The sequence below is a fragment of the Cygnus olor genome, unplaced genomic scaffold (genome assembly GCF_009769625.2).
Source record: "Cygnus olor isolate bCygOlo1 unplaced genomic scaffold, bCygOlo1.pri.v2 scaffold_95_ctg1, whole genome shotgun sequence".
Lineage (NCBI taxonomy): Eukaryota > Metazoa > Chordata > Aves > Anseriformes > Anatidae > Cygnus > Cygnus olor.
The window spans coordinates 148,270-166,209 of record NW_024429179.1 but is presented as its reverse complement, the minus strand read 5'-3'; the positions used below and the strand labels follow the sequence as shown (position 1 = coordinate 166,209).

General features: G+C 54.5%; 3 protein-coding genes across 4 annotated transcripts; 1 reads left to right on the top strand and 2 right to left on the bottom strand.

Annotated features, from left to right (window-relative positions):
- Positions 1–1,392: 1,392 nt before the first annotated feature.
- On the bottom strand, positions 1,393–3,274 carry RNASEH2C (ribonuclease H2 subunit C). Of its 2 annotated transcripts, none has more exons than XM_040543839.1 (4): positions 3,087–3,274; positions 2,297–2,418; positions 2,105–2,194; positions 1,393–1,511 (listed from the first exon to the last, which is right to left on the bottom strand). In XM_040543839.1, exons 1-4 carry the CDS (start codon positions 3,226–3,228, stop codon positions 1,464–1,466), a joined length of 402 nt encoding a protein of 133 aa, XP_040399773.1. In that variant the 5' UTR covers positions 3,229–3,274; the 3' UTR covers positions 1,393–1,463. The 2 variants fall into 2 exon arrangements, with proteins under 2 accessions (XP_040399773.1, XP_040399772.1); XM_040543838.1 differs by having other exon boundaries at positions 2,075–2,194; positions 3,087–3,270.
- An 8,397-nt stretch (positions 3,275–11,671) lies between these two features.
- LOC121063418 (olfactory receptor 14C36-like) lies at positions 11,672–12,607 on the top strand. Its single transcript, XM_040543837.1, has one exon. It carries the CDS (start codon positions 11,672–11,674, stop codon positions 12,605–12,607), a length of 936 nt encoding a protein of 311 aa, XP_040399771.1.
- A 3,959-nt stretch (positions 12,608–16,566) lies between these two features.
- Positions 16,567–17,537, bottom strand: LOC121063436 (olfactory receptor 14C36-like). The gene has a single exon (XM_040543863.1). The coding sequence runs from the start codon at positions 17,535–17,537 to the stop codon at positions 16,611–16,613; it is 927 nt and encodes a 308-aa protein (XP_040399797.1). The 3' UTR covers positions 16,567–16,610.
- Positions 17,538–17,940: the final 403 nt, after the last annotated feature.

Below are 17,940 nucleotides of genomic sequence, written 5' to 3'. Positions count from 1 at the left end.
TCCGTGAGGGGGGATCCCAGCTCTGGGGGGGGGTCCTAAGGGGGTGGGAGGTCTGGGCTGGGGGTCCAAGGGGGATTTGGGGGGGGGGGGGGGGGGGCGGGTAAGCCCAGGTTTTAGGGTTTTTTTTTGCGGGGGGGTTGTAGGATGGCCTGTAAGGAGGAGAAAGTATCTGGGGGGGGGGGGGGGGGGGTATGGAAAATACCTGGGTGTATGGGGGTCTGGGGGGGGGGTGGGGTGGGGTGAGGGGGGTCCTGAAGGGGTGAGGGGGGGGTCCCGGCTCTGATCCCCCCCCCCCCCCCCCCCAAACCCCAGCGAGATCAGCGAGATCACCAGCATCAAGAAGGAGGACGTCATCTCCACCCTGCAGTACCTCAACCTCATCAACTACTACAAGGTGCGCCCCCCCCACCCCAAAAAAAAAAACCAAACCCAAACCCCAAACAAGCTCCCCCGAAACAACCCCGAACCCCAATCAAGCCCCCCCAAACCCCAACCAACCCCCCCAAGAAAACAACCCCAAGTAAGCCCCCCAAACCCCCAAACAAGCCCCCCCAACCCCCCCAAAAACAAACGATCCCACCCCAAACAATCCCCGAACAACCAACCCCAAACTACCCCCCACCCCCCCCAAAACAACCCCAATGCCCTCCCAAACCCCAAAACAATCCCCCCAACCCTCCCACCCCCCCCAAAAAAACCAACCCTAAACCCCAAACCCCCCAACCCCAAACAACCCCCCCCAAACCCCAAACAACCCCCCCCAAACCCCAAACAACCCCCCCCAAACCCCCCCAAAACCCTCCCACCCCCCAAAAAAACCAACCCCCAACCCCCCCAAACCCCAAACAACCCCCCAAACCCTCCCACCCCCCAATAAAACCAACCCCAAACCCCCAACCCCCAACCCCCCCCAGACCCCAAACCCCCCCCAAACCCCCCAAACCACCCCCCCAACCCCCAAACAACCCCCCCAAACCCCCCCCCACCCCCCAAACCCCCCCCAAACCCTCCCACCCCCCAATAAAACCAACCCCCAAACCCCCCCCCGACCCCCAAAACCCCCCCCAGACCCCCAAAACACCCCCCCCCAACCCCCCCCCCCCACCCCAAAACAAAACCCCAAACGCCCCCCCCCCCGCCCCCGCAGGGCCAGTACATCCTGACGCTCTCGGGGGACATCGTGGAGGGCCACGAGCGGGCGATGCTCAAGCGGGTGCTGCGCATCGACGCCAAGTGCCTGCACTTCACCCCCAAGGACTGGAGCAAGCGGGGCAAGTGGTGAGGCCACGCCCCCCCGCCCCCCAAGCCACGCCCACCCGCCCCCCAAGCCACGCCCACCCAGCCACGCCCCCCCGTTGCCCCCACCCGCCGTTCATTAAATGGCTCCGCCCGCTGGTTACCGGACCTTTATTGGGGGGGGGGGGGGGGCAAAATAAGCCCCGCCCACACGTGGGCGGGGCAGCTCAAGGCTCCGCCTCCTCTTCGCTGTCATCGGGGACTGGGGCATGGCTCTGGGGGGGGGGAGGGAGGGACATAATTTTAGGGACCCCCCCCCCCCCACCCGCCCGGCACCTTTTGGGGTCCCCCCTCACAATGTAGGGACCTAAAGACCACCCCCTCCCCCCAACATCCCCCCACCTCCTTAGGGCCCCCCCCCCCCCCCCCCCCCCCCTAAAAATTTAGGGACAATCCCCCCCCCCCCCAAAAATTTACTCACCTACCCCCCCCCTCCCAATTTAGGGACCCTCCCCGCCCCAAATTTAGGGACACCCCCCCACCCCCCAAAAAAATTTTGGGATGCCCCCCCCCAAAAAAATTAGGAACGCTCCCCCCCCCCCCCCCCCCCAAAACACATTTTGGGACCCCTGTGTCCCCGCCCCCCCCCCCTTCCCTTGGGGTCCAAGCAGCCCCCCCCCTCATTTTCCCCCCAAGACCCCTTCTACGAGAAGCCCCCCCCCCATTTGAAGGCCGTGGGCACCCCACTTCAGCCCCCCCCCCCCCCCAATTTAGGGACCCTCCCCCCCCCCCAAATTTAGAGACACCCCCCCCCCCCCCCCAAAAAAAAAAAACGCACCGCATGGGCCAGGGGCCCCCACTGCAGCGCCTGCGCCAGCCCCCCTGCGGGGGGGGGCACGGCATCGGCCCCCCACTCCGTGATGGCCCCGAACGTCGCCGTCACCGTCACCCACTGCTCCTGGGGGGGGGGGGGGCGGGGGGGGGGACACACACAACGGTCAGGGTGGGGGCACCCATGGGTGGGGGGTATGTGGGGGGGGGGGGGGGGGGGCAGCGTCACCTTGGGGTCCTCCTCGTCGTCGCCGGGGGGGGGCTCCCGCCGCAGCAGCTCCCCCCGGTAGCCGGGGGGCAGGGGCAGCTCCCGGCCCCCCAGGCGGCGCCCGCGGAACGAGGCCCAGAGCTCTGCGAACGGGAAGGGGGGGGGGGTGGTATGACCCCCCCCCCCCCCCCAAACCGGGTCCCGGTGACCCCAAATCCCCGGAACCCCTCCCCCCGGAGCCCCCCCCCAAACCTTTCCCGGTAGCCCCCAAACCCCTGCTACCCCCTCCCGGTATTCCCCAACCGGCCCCCGGTGCCCCCCCCCCGCCCCAAGTGCCCCACAACCGAATCCCGGTGTCTCCCAATCAAGCCCCGGTGCTATGAAACCCACCCCCAAACCCCCGGTACCCCTCAACCCGCTGCCGGTACCCGGCAAACCCCCGGTACCCACCCCCGGTACCCCCCAACCGCTCCCCGGTACCTCTCAACCCGATCCCGGTGCCCCCAACCCCCGGTACCCGCCCTCGGTACCCCCTCAAATCCTTCCCGGTGCCCCCCCTAGCCCCGATACCCCCCATCCCGGTCCCCCCGAGCCGGTCCCCGGTGACCCCCGGCCCCCGGTATCCACCCCCGGTACCCCCCAACCGCCTCCCGGTACCCCCCAACCGTTCCCGGTGGCCCCCCAAACCCCAACACCCCCCTTCCCGGTGCCCCCAAACCCCCGGTACCTACCCCCGGTACCCCTCAACCCGCCCCCGCTGCCCCCCAACCAGGCCCCGGTGCCCGCCCCGGTGCCCTCCCCGGTTCCCCACCGCCGCCCGGGCCGGGCTGGGCCCTGAGGAAGGCTCCCACGGGCGCGGGGCCGTCGCGGCCGACGCGGCAGGGCAGGAGCTGGGCCCGGAGCCGCTCCCGGGCCGCCCCCGGGGCCGCCCGCACCCTCACGGGCGCCGCCATTTCGTGATGAGGGGAACCGGCAGCGCGCAGGAAGTGACGTCTGGACGCGCGCGCCTTCCCTCCCCCCGCGCGCGCGCGGGGAACGACGGGAATTGTAGTTCGGGCCTCCGGGGGACGCTCCCAGCCCCGTTTATACCCCAGCGACCCCCCTCTCACCCCCGTTTGTACCCCAGGGAACCCCTCCAGCCCCATTTATACACCAATGAACCAACCCCCAGCCTCGTTAATACACGAGGAGAAGCTCCCAGCCCCATTTATACTCCATGCGCCCCTCTCTCCCCACCCCCAACCCCATTTATACCCCATGAACCCCCCCCCCCCAGCCACACTAATACCCCATGGACCCCACCCCACAGACCCATTTATACCCCAGGGAACATTTGGGTACACCTGAAGTCCCTTTGGGAGCCTTTACACAACCCCACACCACACACAACAGGACTCTGCACTTTCTCTCTCTCCAAACAATCCTAACTGTAACCCTAACCCTAATTATGACCCTAAAAACAACGGACGGCGCCACTTTCTCCCATCAAAAAGTGCTCCCAACGGAAGCCTTTGGGTACGCCTGAACTCCCTTTGGGAGCCTTTATGAAATCCCACACACCACAGGACTCTACACCTTCTCTCTTTCCAAACAAAAGGTTTGGAAAAACCCTAAATGAATACCTAAACTTGGAGTTGGAGTTTGAGGGTTTTTTTTTTATTTTTTTTCTTTTTTTTTTTTTTCAAGTTGGGGTTAGGGTTTTTCAAGTTAGAGTTGGAGTTAGAATTAGAGTTAGCTTTGGAGTTAGAGTTTGAGTTACAGTTGGAGTTGTTGGAGTTGGAGATAAAGTTGGACTTGGAGTTGGAGTTGGAGTTAGAGTCGCATTGGGAGTTGGGGTTGAAGTTGCAGTTGGATTGGGAGTTGGAGATATAGTTGGAGTTAGAGTTGGAGTTAGCATTGGAGTTGGAGTCAGAGTTGGAGTTGGAGTTGGAGTTGGAGGTGGAGTTGTATTTGGAGTTGGAGTTAAGAGTTAGAGTTAAGAATCACAGAATCACAGAATCATAAACGTTGGAAAAGACCTCCAAGATCATCTGGTCCAACCATCGCCCTATCACCAGTGTCACCCAATAAACCCTGTCCCTGAGCACCACGTCCAACATCGCCTTAAACACCCCCAGGGACGGTGACTCCACCACTTTTCAGCAGTCTGTCTGTTTGTCCTTATCCAGCTCCTCATCTTTTTAATTTGTTTGATATTACATTAACTAATAGTAATATGTATAATTCCCTACCTATCAGTACACAACGCTCCCTGAAGAGTAATCCTTTTTGGGGAGGTGAACCTCAATGGAGCCATAAAGCTGAGGAGTGTTTTATTTTCCGGTAAATTGTCTCGTGTTTCTCTGTTGTTGGCTTTAAAATAGGAAAAACCCTCCTGTGCCTGTGTGCAGCCAGTTCTCTGAGGAAAGCAGGTGGGATCTGGAGCAAAGGAGCAGTGAAATGTGGCTGCTGATTTCAGTGGAGAAGCCTGGTGTAAGGAAGAGTGATGCAAGCCCTAGGTGGCCAAGGAGAGAAATGGCTGTTCTGGGAGGGTGAGGAGCAAGGTTCTCCATCCAGTGTCCGGCCCCAAGACACCGCGTTGCCAACCTGCCCAGACCTCCTTAGGAGAAACACCACCTAGGGAATGCTGCTGTCGCTATTTGCCTACACTGGAGAGCAACGAAAAATACCTATCTATCAAGTGCTCACTGAAGTTTTCCTCTTTACCTACACTCCCGGAGCCTCACTAATTAGGTGTACAAGATTTAAAGGCTTGAAGAAAATTGTCGGAACAGACGTGGCGTGTTAGGCCTCTCTGCATTTTAATGACCCTGTGGGGCATTTGGTGCTCTGCTACCTCAAGACACTGAGAGAAAACTGAAGAAATCTCTCGAGGAGCTAAAGTTCAAAGCAAACACCAAAGTTCCTCGGAGCATTAAATTGGCCTCACTGAAGGCCATTAAAGACAAAGCTTCCCCACGGATTTGTTAGAGCAGCTTAGCTGGAGGCAATGACTGCAGGTAGGCAAGGGCATACCCATCTCCCTTCCCCACCCTGCTCTCACCAGGGCATTTCACAGAATCACAGAATCACAGAATGGTAGGGGTCGGAAGGGACCTCGAAAGATCATCGGGTCCAACGCCCCTGCCAAAGCAGGTTCCTTAGATCAGGCTGCCCAGGTAGGCGTCCAGATGGGCCTTGAATATGTCCAGAGAAGGAGACTCCACAGCCTCCCTGGGCAGCCTGTTCTAGTGCTCCGTCACTCTCACCGTGAAGAAGTTCTTTCTCTTGGTGGTGTTGAACTTCCTGTGCTCCATCTTGTGGCCATTACCCCTTGTCCTGTCCCCACAAACCACTGAAAAGAGGTTGGCCAAATCCCTCTGTCTCCCACACCTCAGGTATTTATACACATTGATGAGATCCCCTCTCAGTCTTCTTTTCTCCAGGCTGAACAGACCCAGGCCTCTCAGCCTTTCTTCATAGGGAAGATGCTGCAGGCCCCGTATCATCTTTGTGGCCCTCTGCTGGTCTCTTTCCAGGAGATCCCTGACTTTTTTTCTTTATTTCCGTACCTTCGGAAATATCTCTGGACTCTCGCTGACTGTTCCTTCAAAGACACAGCCATGGTCTGACCCCAGACTTCCAAACGTCCTTTGAGGGACATTTCTTTCTTCCTCATTCCCACTCCCAACCTTCAGAGCTGCACCTTGTGACTCTTTATCGTCTTCCTACTGTTTTCTACTGCCAAGGAAAGCTTCCCCATCTCGGAAATCTCACCCCTCGAGCGGGTGTCCCAACTCATCAGGCTTCCTGTGGTGTATCATGAGAGCAGGCAGAAGTTGCCTCACCATCATCTTCCAAGCTCTGGGCCTAGCACTGGCCTTGGAGCTCCTTGGACAGACACGGCCAAGCCGTGTGCGTCCAGCTCTGCAGTCCTGTACTCACGTGCAAGGGACACGACAACCCGTCCCCAAGCCTTCTTCCTCTATGTGCTTATCAGGTGCTCAGGCAAAGGAGATCCCACAGCCACCATGCCAGCCACACACCTGCTGCTGGACTGTCAGGAACACTGGCAAACGTGAGCCTAAATGCACAGATCCCAGCCAGGCTCCTAGAAATTTTCATGCTAGGGATAAGGGCTAGGGATTAGGGTGAGCAAGAGGGTAAAAGCAAAGGTAAGGCTCTAAGGGACTGCATCTTGGCTTCCAGGTAAGGGTGGAAGTGCTGGGGATTAGAGTATTAGGCTCCTGTCAGGCCGAGTGGTGACATTTAGGGCCAGGCTTAGGGCAAACTTGACACAGGGTTAGTCCCTACCACGAATGCTTTCCCAGTCAGTGCTGCAGCAGTAACAAGGTGACCCAAATGCCTTTTACATCTCCAAAAAATCTTTGCTCTCCGTTGGCAAAAAACCCCTTCTCTCCCATGTTCTCACATTTCCCTTCTCCAGGCCCCTCTTGACCTCCCCATGTGTCCTCCTGTCAGGGGCAGCACTCTGAAGATTTCCACGACTTCTGAGGATCTGTCTCCTGGCAGGGACCCAGTCAGTTTCTGGGTCAGAAGGGACCTCACAGTGGCATCAAAAGGATGTGAGATGCTGTAGGAAGACCCTGCACAGCCCTTGAAGGGCCCAGACTTGGTCCATGCCTACCAGCTTGTGCTCCAGAAGGTCTCCCCTAGGTGCTGTGTCACTTGTCCCCCCGGGTGCTACAGCTAAATCAGGGCATCCTGGTGGCACTGGCCATTTTTGTGCAGGCAACCGAATCGGGACACGAAAGCCGATTTTGTAGCTCTAGACCCAGCTGGGCATCATCCACAGATGAGATGAAAATGTTCAAAATGATGTTCAAAAAACATCATCAGATGTTGTCACATATCAGGGACTTATCAGAACCAAATGTTTGCCTGTTTCAGAGCCCTGCCAAGGACATTCACTGAGTCCATTTCCCAGCCCGTTGACTGCCTCTCCTAGGTTTCCACTTTCTTCTTTCTCCTGCTCTTCTTTTTTCCTAACTAACTCTAACTCTAACTCTAACTCTAACTCTAACCCTAACTCTAACCCTAACCCTAACCCTAACCCTAACCCAAACCCTAACCCTAACTCTAACTCTAACTCTAACTCTAACTCTAACTCTAACCCTAACCCTAACCCTAACCCTAACCCTAACCCTAACTCTAACTCAACTCCAACTCCAACTCCAACTCCAACTCCAACTCTAACTCCAACTCTAATTCTAATTCTAACTCTAACTCTAACTCTAACTCTAACTCTAACTAACTCCAACTCCAATTCCAACTCTAACGGTAAAAGAAAAATAAAGAATAATCTAGGTGCGCTGATGGACGTAGCAACAGAAGGAGCAGACATTGATGAGGTTTGCCATGGTTTCTTTGCCTCCATCTTCTCTCAGGCCTCTGTGCCTGCAGGCAGGGCTCTGGAAGAGAACAGCCAGCAGTGCATGGGGATCAGTCAGGGGTTTCTTGAGCAATTTCAGCCCGTAACTGCTCATGGGAGGAACATCGTCCATGAGTGCTGGAGAACAAACCAAATAACTCAATACGAAGGGATCGGGGTAGTTCCTGAAGTCTGGCAGAAAGCCTGCAGGGACAGCCACCTTGTCTGGCTGATCTCTCCATGGCCTCTTCCAGGGGGGCCTGCAAGCACCCTCAGAAACTGGGAGGTTGGCTCCTGACTGTTACTTCTTCAGAGGCTTGCTCAAGCTTTCAGTAGCTGCAGGTCAGGAACACCTGAGGGCTCATTGTCATGCAAACTTCCAAACAAAGTAAGTCTCAGTGCATCATTTTCCTTAAGTCTTCAGCTCCTAGAAGGTTAGCTAAAGAGGTTTTAGGAGAACAGTCAAAGTGAAAAGATTTCTGTATTCATAAAGGTAAGAGAAGATTTCTTCTTCCTTCTTTTTTTCCCCAGTTTTCTTTGTTTTCCTTTCTACAGATTACGTGATATCAGCAGCCTCCAATGTATCTTGATCCTGAGTGTCTTCTAACGGAGTCTGAATATGTTGAGACAGCAAGACCTTTTCTGGCAGACATTGTGTGGGCAGGGTTCTTCCCTACCCTCAAGCCCTCATCAGTCACCTGGGAAGGCATCAACCTTGTGAAACTCTGAGCTTCCTCCACTGCACTCGGTAGCTGCTTGTTTCAGCCTGCTGGCACTGATTCCCACCTGCTTTACAAGAAGGAGTTGCATGCAGGTGCAGAAGGACTCTTAACCGCCAGCAGACAAAACGCAAGAGAGATAGAGCTGACTAAAGCACAAAAGACATTCCGCAGCTGTCTGTTTCCACGTTACCTCCGCTGAAATCCAGTTTCCACCGTGGATGGTCATGGAGCAGAAACAGAACAGAAAACACATTTTTGGGTCAAGCACAGGCACTCCATGCCCTGGACTCTGTCCATATCCACTCTTTGCACACCCACGGAAATCGGGAACTTCTGCGAATCATACAGGGAAGCAAAGCGGCCAAGTGAATAAAATGCTCTATTTTGATCAGCCAAATCAGCATTAATCTCAACATATCTGCCTTACAGGAATATCTTCAGGCAGAGTCTCAAACATTTAGACCCTCTCCTTTTTCATTCCCTGCAGGGTAGATGACATGCAGCACCGCTGTAGGTGAAGGCAGGGATGAGAGGGATCTCCTCTAGCATTGGACGCCTTGGGTGCAATTGCCCCAATTTCCTTCTCTAGTCAATGCAGAAAAAACTGTTGTTTCCGCTGAGATGCCTTGCCATCCTCTGCCTGCCCACCAGCTCCTGCTCCAGAAGGACTCCTCAATGTCCTGGGTCACATTTCCATGTCACACATTGGGTTTCGGCTGCTCCTCGGGATCCTGGCGGCAGTAGCCACCTCTGGGTGGGCAACAGAATCAACGCCTGAATAAGGATTTTAGGCAAAACCTGAATCATAAATAAATAAATAAATAGACGAATAGTCCTTGATGTAAGAAGTATGTAAGAGGTCTTTATTTTCAAAAGGTTGAGGGTCGTCTATACATTCCCGTGACTGGTTTCCTAGGCCAAGGGCACGGGCCAGCAATATGATGAGTCTTTGGCACTTCCCTTGTATGGAAATATAAATTCATCTAGCCATTACCAAAAATGCATTTCCTCCCCACTCTTTGAATGGAGACACTGTGTTCCCAGGACATTTTGTTTAAGGGCACACTGCACATCTGCATTTCCTATCCAAATGGAACTGGGAGCAGTAGAGGTGAAAAAGGTTGGCTGGGTTCTGCCACACGTGAGTGGAGAAGGATTTCGTGGACGGGACCGGTGCTGTCCCTGCGAGCCACACGGAGCTCTGTGTGAGAGCACTGGCATCTCACATCCTGCATCTCATACGGCCTGTATTTGTCCAGTTAAATGAGTAACTGCCCCGAGCTGGATCAGGCAGCGTGGGGATGTTTATGTGAGCACCGTCATTGCAGTCAGGGGTTATCTAGCAAATGCAGCTGATGGGGAACCAGGAGAGCCTTGTATCTCCCTGTTGGGAATGACTCCATATGGTCAGCTGAAAACCGGCCTGGGCTGCACAAAATCACAACAAAATGGACAGGTTCACTTGTCCTAAAGGTGAATGGACGTCACCTACCATTTGTAGGTTGGCCAAAAGAAATCTGCTCGATACTTAAAACTGATGGCCTCAGATGCTGCCCTGTCCCCCAGGTACCTGCACACACCTGGGGCCACGTCCGGAACCCCAAATGTCAGCAGGTGTTTGCATCTCAGGGAGCTGAGACAAGGAGCTCACAGGAGTGCCTCTTTTGTGCACACCTGAACTCAGCCAGAAGGAATCCCACCTCCTGTGGGTCTGTGGGGTGCAGGGGAGGGAGCTGAGTCCCCTTCCAGCCTCAGGACTGCAAACCTAGGATGAGATGCCTCAGCTGATGGAGCTGAATGCCTTCCCTTGGCAGAGGTCGAGGTGGTCTCTCCCGTCACTTTCTGGATGCCCTGCGCAGGACGGGGCAAGGAAAGATGACTCTTGAATGAAACTACTTGAGTGATGTAAGCCGTAACACTGTTGGAAAGCAGTCTCTTTCCCCAGCTGAGGGAGGGAACACGTGCGATTACTTTGTCTTGTTTCCAAGGAGGTTCCCCAGGAGCCCTGTGGACATCTCGGGGGAGCCCAGAGGGGCAAAGGAAGGGAGGCCGTGTCTGCAGACAGACAGCTCTGCCCAGGAGCAGCTCCTCTGCAAGGCACAGCAGGGCTGGGGGCACTGCCTGCACGTGGTGAGGAGATGTGAGACAGAAAGCGATTAAAAGCTTTCTGAATGCGGAATCCAACTTAGAGCTCATTGTAGGAGAAACCCGCACAGCAGCTGGCACAGCCGACCTCTTGCTGCACTGCAAGGGGGATTTTCCTGCACACACCAAGAGGAGAAAGGCATGAAAACAGCAGTCAGAACCACTGGGGCATGGAGGGATGCTGACAGCTGGCTGGAGGAGAAATCTACACAACCCTTGACATGGCAAGTCTCGGTCTGCAGGATCATGTGGATGAATATCCTGGTGGGACAGTTTAAAGCTGGCATATCCCGCATCATAGGAGATCTGTCAGGAGGGTGCTCATGGTTTCTCTGCTGTGGAGGAAAAGGATGTGAACAGACAGAGATGCCCGTGGGCAGTGCCTCTGCTTCCAGGATGTGTCTGCAGGGCAGAGAGGAGCACAAAGTGTTTGCGGTGAGCTCTGTGAACCTGTGCAGGGAGCAGACACGGGGACGGAGCAACAGCTCCCGGCAGGGCCAGCCCCAGGTAGCAGAGACATGGGCAGGGAGGGAGAGGGAGCTGCTCCCAGAAACGCAGCGTGAGTGGGGCTTGGACACCTCTCTGCCATCCCCTGCAGGGCACATTCCCTCCCTGGAGCAAGCCCCACTCTCCCCTCCTGCCCAGAAGACCCCAGGTCACGAGCCGTCACCTCTATGGCTGGACCTCCACGAGAGGAGAGGTGCCTGTCTCCTGCGGTGTGGCACACAGCCACGAAGCTAAAAGCCTCCGCCCTTCAATGTCACTGAGAGGTGGTGGGCATAGCTGGGTGAGGAAAAGGCTTCGCTGCACGCCCTTCTCCTGGCTGAATTATTGGGAGCACTGCAGTATCCATCCTTGGTTTGCCTCCTCTGGTGTGTGCTTTTGCTCCCTGGGGTGGGGTGCTGGGTGTGGATCAGCTTCCTTTCTGACACTGACTTGCCCTGGAGGTGTCCTGATGAGAATTCAGGGCGCAAGTCCACTTCTCAAATAGAAAAGCACTGCGTCTGCAGGGGTGAGGAATGGGATGGCTTGTTCCTCTTTCATCTCCAGGGGTGGGATTTCCAAAAAAATGGCAGGGGTTTTCATCAGAGGAGTCTCCCCTTAACTTGTTGTTATCATTTCCTCCTTGGACAGCTCGCCCATTCCCAGAGAAACCAAATGCCCAACAGCAGCTCCATCACCGAGTTCCTCCTGCTGGCATTCGCAGACACGCGGGAGCTGCAGCTCCTGCACTTCGGGCTCTTCCTGGGCATCTACCTGGCTGCCCTCCTGGGCAATGGCCTCATCCTCACCGCCGTAGCCTGTGACCACTGCCTCCACACCCCCATGTACTTCTTCCTCCTCAACCTCGCCCTGCTTGACCTGGGCTGCATCTCCACCACTCTCCCCAAAGCCATGGCCAACTCCCTCTGGGACACCAGGGCCATCTCCTACGCAGGATGTGCTGCCCAGGTCTCTTTCTTTGTTTTCTTCATTGCAGCAGAGTTTTATGTTCTCACCATCATGGCCTACGACCGCTACATTGCCATCTGCAAGCCCCTGCACTACAGGAGCCTCCTGAGCAGCAGAGCTTGTGCCCAGATGGCAGCAGCTGCCTGGGGCAGTGGCTTTCTCAATGCTGTCCTGCACACGGCCAGCACATTTTCACTGCCCCTCTGCCAAGGCAATGCTGTGGACCAGTTCTTCTGTGAAATTCCTCACATCCTCAAGCTCTGCTGCTCACATGCCTACCTCAGGGAAGCTGGGCTCATCACATTTAGTTTCTGTGTAGGTACTGGGTGTTTTGTTTTCATTGTGCTGTCCTACGTGCAGATCCTCAGGGCCGTGCTGAGGATGCCTTCTGAGCAGGGCCGGCAGAAAGCCTTCTCCACGTGCCTCCCTCACCTGGCCGTGGTCTCCCTCTTCGTCAGTACAGGCATGTTTGCCTACCTGAAGCCCCCCTCCATCTCCTCTCCATCTCTAAACCTGGTGGTGTCATTCCTGTACTCAGTGGTGCCCCCAGCTGTGAACCCCCTCATCTACTCCATGAGGAACAAGGAGCTTAAGGAGGCACTGAGGAAGCTATTGCAGTGTACAAGGCTTCAGCATTGCTAAGGTACCCATATTGCTCATGTTGATGGTTGGACCAGATGATCCTGGAGGTCTTTTCCAACCTTAATGATTCTATGTCACACCCAGCACAGACCGGGACAAGACAGGAACATCTTTGTTCACATATATTTCAAAGTTTTGTTTCTTTCTTGGCAATATCAGTCCTATTTAAACTGTATTTTTTTTCTTTTATCCCACTTCTACCTGTTTTTCTAACCCAAAGACCTCGGATGCATGTACAGCTGAGCTTTCTCTATAACAGACTAAATAAAGGATCCATCCGATGGGCATTTGCCTCAGCTCTGCCTTCTCATAACTTCTCTTCAGGTACTGGAATGGTTGTGGGATGAAGAACCCAGCTGCAACGTGGAGAAAAAGCCCTGCTGGCCTTTGGGGTTGCTCCATTCTGCACCATGAGACACCCCCTCTGTACAGCCTTTGAGTCAGGACTGCTGCTTTCTTGGACCCACAAACACTGACAGCAACAGGACATGGCCCTTTTGGTGCTGGTCATCCTTCTCGTCCATGCTGTCCTCTTGTGTCACCACTGAATCAGAACTGGTTAGCACCACCAGAAGTATGGTTTTCCAAACTGCAGTGGGGAAAGCACTTACTGACCTGACCTAATGTTAAAGCTCTCCCTGCTCAGAGCAGATCTCGGTACTAGAATCCTCCAGAGGTCTCTTCCAACTCAAATCCTTGAGGAGAAAAGGGGCTGGGGAGTGGAGGCAGGAGTAGGGAACGCTGCTGTGGGTTGAGGCATTGCTGGCATTTGTAATCCCTGCTCCACGTTGTCCTCGGGTTTACACAGTGAATGGGTCCATCCTCAACAGAAGGCTCTGCTCCATGGGCACCGGCTGTCCATCTGGTTTGGAGATACTGCAGAAAAGTTCTCCGAACACTGCCAGGCATTGCAGAGTCCCAGATTCACTGAGACTGGAAGGGACCTCCAAAGATCATCTAGTCCACCCCCCTACTCAAGCATGGACATCTAAAAACAGGTAGCCCAGGCCCATTTCCAGTTGGGTTTTGGGCATCTCCACTGATGGAGACTCCATCACCTCTTAGGGAAACTTGATTCAGTGTTTGGTATCCCTCACAGTAAAAAAGGTGTTTTTCTAGGTGGAATTTCATGTATTTCCAGGTCTTGTCCTGTCCCCAGGCACTGCTGAGGATGTCAGAGTTAAATATCTCATACTGAATCCAGCATCCCAAGAGAGAAGAGGCTGCTGCCACTCAGTGTCCCCAGCAAGGCCCAACCAGCAGCAAAGTTGAAGTGTTATTCCCAGCGGGCACATGCACACCGTGCACACATCTACGCTGCTGTACTGGGTTTCTGAAGCGAGGTTTTGGGGGGCTGCAGGGGTGGCCTCTGTGAGAGGAGTCCTGAAGCTGCCCCATGTTAGATAAGGGCCAGTTTCAGATGGCTCCAAAGAGACTCACCGCTGATCAGAGCTGAGCCGACAAAATGATGGTACAATTATGGAGAAGATTATTCTGGGAGTTGTTGAAAAGCACCTAAAGGACAATGCAGTCATTGGTCAGAGCTAACGTGGGCTCTCCAGGGGAATGTCATGTCTAACCAATTTAATTTCCTTCTACAATGACTTCACCCAGCTAGGTGACTAAAGGAGGCCAGGCAATGTAATCTTTCTGGATTTCAGTAAAACTTTCGATACTGTCTCTCACCGTATCCTTCTGGACAAGATGACCAGAATACAGTTAGATAAAAGCATAATAAGATGGGAGAACAATCGGCTGGTGGGTCGGGCCCAGAGGGTTCTTGTAAATGGGGTTACATCAGGCTCTTGACCTGTCACTTGGGGGGTTCTGCAGGGCTCCATTTCAGGATCAGTCCTCTTCAATGTTTGCATAAGCGATTTGGATGAAGGACTTGTAGAGTTTTTGAGCAAAGTCACGGGCGATGCCGAGCTGGGTGGAGCTGTTGACTCCATCGAGGGTGGTGAGGCCTTGCAGGGAGATCTGGACAAAGGAAAGAGCTGGGCAATCACCAATGGTGTGAAGTTTACGAAGAGCAAGTGCCAGGTCCTGCACCTGGGAAGGGGCAATGCTGGTTACACGTACAGACGGGGGGACAAGATACTGGAAAGCAGCCTCGCAGAGAGGGATCTGGGGGTTGTGGTCAGCAGCAAGCCGAACAGGAGTCGGTGCGGCCTCACCTTGAGCACTGCATGCAGTTCTGGGTGCCACGGTAGAAGAATAATATAAAACTGTTAGAGAGTGTCCAAAGGAGGGCAACTGAGATGGTGAAGGGCCTAGAGGGGAAGACGTATGAGGGGCAGCTAAAGTCACTTGGATTGTGGAGCCCTGAGGAGACCTCATGGCGGCCTACAACCTCCTCACAAGGGGGAGCGGAGGGGCAGGCACTGATCTCTTTGCTCTGGTGACCAGCGATAGGACCCGAGGGAACGGCTTGAAGCTGTGACACAGGAGTTTGGGGCTGGATATCAGGAAAATGTTCTTTACCCAGAGGGCGGTTGGCACTGGAGCAGGCTCCCCCAGCAAGTGGTCATGGCACTAAGCCGGCCAGAATTCAAGAAGCATTTGTGAGGAAACAAACACTTCCCTCACTGCCCAGGGAAGTGAGCACGCAGCTGGCTGGTGGTGCTTAGTTTCTGGCTGTGGTAAATGAGGAAGGTTCTGGCCGTGGCCCTAGGAAACAGAGGCCAGAGAAACTGCAGGACATCCAGCATGAGATCCAGGACATCTCCACCACAGAGTGCCTGTGCCCCTCAGTGGCAGCTCCTGTCCCCAGGCCATCACAATGTCCTGGCCCAGATAGAGGAGCCTGCCCTGAGCAGATGCCTGCAGAAGGAGCTTTCTCTTCCTCACTTAGTCCTCCCTGCAGGCCCAGGAAGGCTCCAGCCTGTGGACTTTCAAAGAGGGTGTCCTGAAACACACTCCAGTCTCACGTGCCTTTGTCTTCTAGCTCCTCACAGCCTCCCCTGGTGTTGCGGAGCCCTTGTCAGCCTGTGGGCTGCTCGGATTCACCTTTGGGCCACTCCATTAGATGGTCACACATCCTCGGGTTCCCCTTTGGGACACTCCATTAGATGGTCACACGCTCTATGAGGATCCCCTCTCTGCCCACACAGACTCACACATCACCCCTGGAGATCCCCTGACTTCTGGCAGCTCCAGGTCCCTGCCCGGGATGACATCTGCCATGAAATGATTTTCTGCTGGTATCTTTATTTCTGCAACGTCCCTGGTTCCTTATGCATATTAAATATGCAGGTAAAAGGGAAACAAAATAAAAAATAATCATGAAATAAAAAAATGTATTGTACACATGAAAGATTAGGAAGAAGTTGGATGAGTAATATTGTTTAATTGGAATTAATAGTCATGGGTATAACAGCAACAACAACAAAGCAAAAGTAAAAGAAAAATAGGAAAGGGAAAAAAAAGAACAACAGTTGTAGTCCTAGGCTGTAGAAAGCGAGGAGACTGAGAGCCTTGAGCTAGCAAAAGCAAAGGAGATAAGGGCTGAAAACTAGAAAACGAGGAAAAGAGCTGAAGAAAGATTCCAGACTGACCCAGAGTAACCTTTTGCTCACTGAAGGTCATTAATACATTGAAAAAGCACACCCATCAAAACGGAAATGTTTGGAAATGTGGGATTTGGTATCCCCCCCACTGATCCTCTCTGACGTGAGTGCTCAGTGGAGATCAGTTAGGTGAGCTGAAACAAGCAATCGGAAGTAGCCAGAGAAAGAGTTTCACAAATTAGCTGTGCATAAAAAACGGTGCTTCGAGTCGGAGGTGTGCTTGCTTTCTGAAAGACTGCCAAGCACCTGATTCTGCAGAATTAACTAATAATTAATGAATTAAGAGACCTTTGTGTGGATTACGACTCTGTAGGCTTACTGGCCAGGCACACCGGACACGAACCTATGGATAACACAGTTAATGCTGGGCTGTGCCTGACCTCCTGGACATCATAAGGGGATGAGGGGCACCTTAGTGATCCTGAAATACTGGATCACAAAGGGTACTCGAATATTTTCTGGAGGGCTTCCTTGAGCTTCTTGTTCCTCATGCTGTAGATGAGGGGGTTCACAGCTGGAGGCAGCACTACGTACAGCACAGTCAGAAACAGATCCAGGGCTGGGGAGGAGATGGAGGGGGGCTTCAGGTAGGCAAACATTGAGGTGGCCACAAACAGGGAGACCACGGCCAGGTGAGGGAGGCACGTGGAGAAGGCTTTGTGCCGGCCCTGCTCGGAGGGCATCCTCAGCACGGCCCTGAGGATCTGCACGTAGGACAGCACGATGAAAACAAAACACCCAAAGGCTAAACAGCCACTAAGGGCAATGAGCCCAACTTCCCTGTGATAGTCTGAGTCTGAGCAGGAGAGCTTGAGGAGCTGGGGGATTTCACAGAAGAACTGGTCCACAGAATTGCCTTGGCAGAGGGGCAGTGAAAATGTGCTGGCCGTGTGCAGGACAGCATAGAGAAAGCCACTGCCCCAGGCAGCTGCTGCCATCTGGGCACAAGCTCTGCTGCTCAGGAGGCTCCCGTAGTGCAGGGGCTTGCAGATGGCAATGTAGCGGTCGTAGGCCATGATGGTGAGGAGGGAATACTCTACCGCGATGAAAAAGGGAAACAGTAAGATCTGAGCAGCACATCCTGCGTAGGAGATGGCCCTGGAGTCCCAGAGGGAGTTGGCCATGGCTTTGGGGAGAGTGGTAGAGATGCAGCCCAGGTCAAGGAGGGCGAGGTTGAGGAGGAAGAAGTACATGGGGGTGTGGAGGCGGTGGTCACAGGCTACGGCGGTGAGGATGAGGCCATTGCCCAGGAGGGCAGCCAGGTAGATGCCCAGGAAGAGCCCGAAGTGCAGGAGCTGCAGCTCCCGCGTGTCTGCGAATGCCAGCAGGAGGAACTCGGTGATGGAGCTGCTGTTGGGCATTTGGTTTCTCTGGGAATGGGCGAGCTGTCCAAGGAAGAAATGATAACGACAAGTTAAGGGGAGACTTCTCTGATGAAAACCCCTGCCGTTTTTTTGGAAATCCCACCCTGGAGATGAAAGAGGAACAAGCCATCCCATTCCTCACCCCTGCAGACGCAGTGCTTTTCTATTTGAGAAGTGGACTTGCGCCCTGAATTCTCATCAGGACACCTCCAGGGCAAGTCAGTGTCAGAACGGAAGCTGATCCACACCCAGCACCCCACCCCAGGGAGCAAAGCACACACCAGAGGAGGCAAACCAAGGATGGATACTGCAGTGCTCCCAATAATTCAGCCAGGAGAAGGGCGTGCAGCGAAGCCTTTTCCTCACCCAGCTATGCCCACCACCTCTCAGTGACATTGAA

Bases quoted from the DNA above. Each gene is read 5' to 3' on its own strand.
- LOC121063418 (XM_040543837.1), top strand. From the start codon at position 11,672: ATGCCCAACAGCAGCTCCATCACCGAGTTCCTCCTGCTGGCATTCGCA.
- RNASEH2C (XM_040543838.1), bottom strand. From the start codon at position 3,228: ATGGCGGCGCCCGTGAGGGTGCGGGCGGCCCCGGGGGCGGCCCGGGAG. The intron at 2,419-3,086 runs GTGGGGAACCGG...TCCCGTTCGCAG, and splicing joins CCAGCCCGGCCCGGGCGGCG to AGCTCTGGGCCTCGTTCCGC. The intron at 1,512-2,074 runs GTGCGTTTTTTT...CCCCCCCCCCAG, and splicing joins GGGGGCCCCTGGCCCATGCG to AGCCATGCCCCAGTCCCCGA.
- LOC121063436 (XM_040543863.1), bottom strand. From the start codon at position 17,537: ATGCCCAACAGCAGCTCCATCACCGAGTTCCTCCTGCTGGCATTCGCA.